We start from the raw sequence: 4,388 nt of genomic DNA, 5'->3' as shown, positions 1-4,388 counted from the left end.
TTGCTTTGGTGGTAGATCTTCCATGTGCTGTCATCAAAAAATGTTTCAAGAAGAAATAATCCCCTTAAGGGATTATAAACAGCCAATTTCCTGACAGAAGCAACTGGCAACTTTGAAATGCTCATTCCCTTCCTGTGTGAAAGAACAAGCCCTGACAGAGAAGGACATATATCGTGTTAAAAGCTATAGCAGCACAAAAATCAAAACTGGCCCCATGGCAGGTTTATCAGCTCAATATCCATGTCCTCTAGTTCAAGTTTATTCAATGTGGCTGTAACAGCCTGTATCAGACTACTAGAGGAGGAGTACTCTGATCATCTTCATCAGTCTTAGTTTAAATCAGTGAAGCAGATGCTTCAGTCTTCTTATTAGGAATACACAGTGTCAACATAACAATCAGGCAAACTTCTTTGTAACTCTAAACTGTTTCGTGTATTACAATGAAAACAAGAAAAAAATCAAAGATTCAGAAATTAATATGAGGTAAGTTAATATTGAAAGGAGCTAAGCTTATGGTCTCAGACTCAAAAGCACTCTGTATCTAAAGTATATTGTCATTTCCCAGACGTAACTATTAGATCTTTAATTCCAAACAACCAACATTCCCTTCTGCCCCCTAAAAAATCTACCATTTTCTGTAATTCAGACTGGTGTTCTAGAAAGAGAGTCTTCACAGTGCTAAGCAGTCAAATCTCAAGTGTTAAGGATGAAATAACGTTAAACAGTGACAAATGCTACATAATAGGAAGCACCCACTACTTTATGTTCTATCGAAGTGGACGCACACCTGTCATTATTAGCTACGCTTCAAAAGATGCTGATGAAATAACCATGATCCTGAATCCTATGAGAAAGTTAATCTTTGAAGAACTCTTGAAATTCTTTTCAGAAGTTATTTATGAATCCAGTATCAGTAGTAATACCACCAGACTGTACTTTTATTCAGCAGCATAAATGCTTAGTATTCTGAGGAGGTACTGGGAGAGGACTTCACCAGAAGCTTCTTTAAAAAAAACAGACAAAAATCCCCAAAGGACAAAAACCTTGCTGTAAGCTTCCAATTCTCTGAGTTTCTTGATTTCAAAAAAGTTGCCTTCTACTGCAAGCAGTGAGATTTGGGAAACACTGAGGATACGTTGAGGAAGCATGATGAGTTCTAGACAGCTTTCTTCTAATCACAAGACTTTAAGGTGTGGACAGAGAGAGATCTGCACTGGGATCTGGGAAATCTGCTGGAAATAAAAAAAAACAAGGAGAAATGGGATTAAAATGTTAGTAATCCATGATGACTTAAAGTGGAACAATTACAATGTTTAAACATAAACTACATTAACACTAACTACTTAACAATGATGTGTAAGCAACAATAACAGTGATCAAAAATCCAAGTAACATTTTCATCTTCCATGATGACAGGCAAACTACATATCTGTTTATCAGATCCATATTCAACAACCATTCAAATAACTTTCTGTATGACTAGACTCAGGATTTGTTAGCTAGGTCAAATGAAGCAGTTGGATGTAATTCCTCACATAAATTCTAGTTATGAAGTCTCATTTCTGTTGTGTCCTGGAGATGTCTTTTTGCTGTCTCAGCTTATGTTCTGTGGATGTACTACGTCCAAGATAAACCATGTCCTAAATCTACATGCCCATAACATCTCAGTCACCAGACCTGATTCTGATTCAGATGGAATTCGATAGCCTGCAATTCTCCCACAGTGTCAGGCACGTTTTGGGTCTGGTTTTTAGAAACATCTATCCCACCCAAGTGACGAAGACCGTAGAATTCATAGAGTTTTGTAGGCACAGTCTGAAGCTGATTTCCCAAAAGGCTCAGGGTTTTGAGAGCTGAAAGTTGTCCAAATGCAGCTGGTAGCTGCCTCAGGTGATTGGAATTCAAGTATAGTGTTTCCAGTTTTTTCATTTCACATAGTTTCCTTCAGGTAAAGCAGCTACAAATAAATGATAGAACAAAGAGATGGCTTAAGCTATATTACAAAAATTTCCTTCCCATTTTCCAGTGACGGCAAAGGTCCCTGCACAGACATTAAGCCCAATGACAGCATATGCTTTTTAACGATCTTCAATAAATACCTTACAAATAATCTGCAGAGAAGGTGAACCTTCAAGTCACAGGCTGAAAACACTGCTCTGAGAAGATTTTGGCCTAACAATTATACTCATCACAAACCATTTCGCCAGCATATTCTATGACTTCTGAACTACCACACAATTCACGGCCTCGAGCTTGCTGCAGCCCTTTAAATGTCAAAAGTACATTCTCAGATAATTCATGCTGTATCATACTAGCATTTAAAAGCCCCACCAAGTAAGCGCTGCTGGTGTTCATTCATTCCTCATTCCAACTACTCACATATATAACCTGTAACACTTCTGAGTCAATGTGTTTTTCAAAAAGACATAACACAAAATTAATGCATTAAAAAGTTAGTTTCTTCATCCTATTTTTTCCATAAAGTTGGACATTTGACCAACAAAAACATAACAAGCACTGAATGGTGAGCAACATTTTCTGCCGATTATCTTCATTACCTCTTCTCTGTGCAAGTACTACACCATCTGATACTGTAAAACTTCCATCTCAGTCAAATCAGAGCACAGAAACGTGATGATTTTAAGTACTTACATACCACTGTAAAAGTGATAATAAAACTAAGCTGGCAACTAGTTGTGAAGATTTTATGGGTTTGGTTGGCTCTTTCCTATATATGCGTTCCAAAGATCTCAGTTTAGTTGGCTAAACTGCCTATTTACATCCTGTGAGAGTTAAATCATTATATTTGGGTTTTGATCAGAGAAGTTGGGTTATTATTTTTAAAAAACCTGTGGAGATATTAATTATCAGTCATACTCAGTTTATTGTGTAGAACAAGGCTCTTCAAAAAGGAAGACTTTCCAGTGAGTGGTGGCAAGAACTCTATTTTGTTGTTTGTCTATTGTCCTTATGTTGCTTGTTAGCTTCTACAGATCTTCAGGAAACTATGAGGGAGAAAAAACAGATACACCATTTAAATAGTTGGCAAAACTTTCAATGTTCCGGTTGCACAGCTTAAAATTTGAACTGAAATTCATATCAGTATTACATACTGTGATAAGTATCGTAATGTCTAATCACTGCAGTGTGCAAGTAAGTTGGAAATTTTGCTTAATACATATTTTTAAAACTCTTCTCATCTAAGCAAGGAAAAAAGGATATAAAGGAGGCAGTCTAACATCTAGGAAGAGTAGTTTTTAACCCAAAGAATTTCAATTAAAAAGGGAGAAGAAATCTTGAAATGATTTTTTTTTGTGTTCCATTTCTCTGTTTCTCTTAAACATGCCTCTCATTAAAAAACATTCTACAGTTACTTAACAACTATATATTGTAGCAGAGTGAGACTGGGGATTGTTTCTCTTGCTCTCCTTTTTAAATAATTATGTAAAGCATTTTCCTTATTCTTATTTATATTCTGTACCACTTTAATCTACACTTGGTACTGAGCTGAAAATAATGAAAAAACAGACAATCACGATTAGTGAGTCCTGGTCAATAGGCCAGTAGTTTTGATTCTACTTTGGTCTAGCAGAAGAAAATGGAAGAAAAAAAGTAGGATAGTGGGAGAAGATACCTTATATTACAGTAATTTTCCAAGACTCTTCTAGAGTTATTTTGTCTATCCTGTGGATTGTTACTTGACTTATGCTTCCAGGACTTTTGTGTTTTTCTGCAGTTGAGTCAAGTCAGGACAATTTCCTATATAATAAACTTCAAGATATTTGCAGTCCAGTGAACCTCTTGCACATGCTATTCATATGACTGCAATTAAATTCAACAGAAGTATCTAAATGCAACAAGTTGTAGAGTATCTTTCTAGGTAACAACATGGTTATAAGATTTATGAGTTTTACCTTCATTATAGCTGTCTGAATATCGAAACGATGCAATGAGTGTAGTTAAAACTAGCTTGAATAAAAAGTATACTTTCCACATTTCGCCTCTTTCAGGGCCTAGTAGCATTAAGGATTCTCCATGGAGACCAGCTGTGTTTTTAGTAGCATCCTACCAGCACCGACTGGCTGTCAAGACTACAATTATATGTGTATTTTTTTGAGAAACGTTTATTTCGTTTAGAGCGTGGGTTTACTCCCCAGGACAAACTCCGGTGGGTTACAGCTGATGGATCAGCATAAAGTTTGCAGCACAGCAGTGAGGAAGGAAGCCCAAAGCTGCAACCAGCCAGGACGAGGAGCCCAAGAGAAGGAGTGTCGGGATGCTCAGCAAGGGGTGAAGCGGGCAGTGACCCACTGTGGGCCCTGGCTCTACCGCCTTGACCCCAGGGGTTATGGACCTGCCACCATGGGGAGATCTGGAGGGGGAAGACG

The 4,388-nt window shown here is 37.4% G+C and overlaps 1 protein-coding gene across 1 annotated transcript; it reads right to left on the bottom strand.

Moving 5' to 3' along the window:
- Positions 1–796: 796 nt before the first annotated feature.
- On the bottom strand, positions 797–3,996 carry LRRC57 (leucine rich repeat containing 57). Its single transcript, XM_009879264.1, is given in 7 exon segments — positions 797–844; positions 1,044–1,229; positions 1,678–1,941; positions 1,944–1,957; positions 2,878–2,957; positions 2,959–3,005; positions 3,988–3,996. Coding segments are annotated over 7 exon segments (648 nt in total).
- Between the last annotated feature and the right edge of the window lie 392 nt (positions 3,997–4,388).

This window comes from Apaloderma vittatum, unplaced genomic scaffold, assembly GCF_000703405.1.
Source record: "Apaloderma vittatum isolate BGI_N311 unplaced genomic scaffold, ASM70340v1 scaffold3682, whole genome shotgun sequence".
NCBI classification, from domain to species: Eukaryota; Metazoa; Chordata; class Aves; order Trogoniformes; family Trogonidae; genus Apaloderma; species Apaloderma vittatum.
The sequence above is the reverse complement of the archived record's forward strand: the minus strand, read 5'-3'. Positions and strand labels throughout refer to the sequence as shown.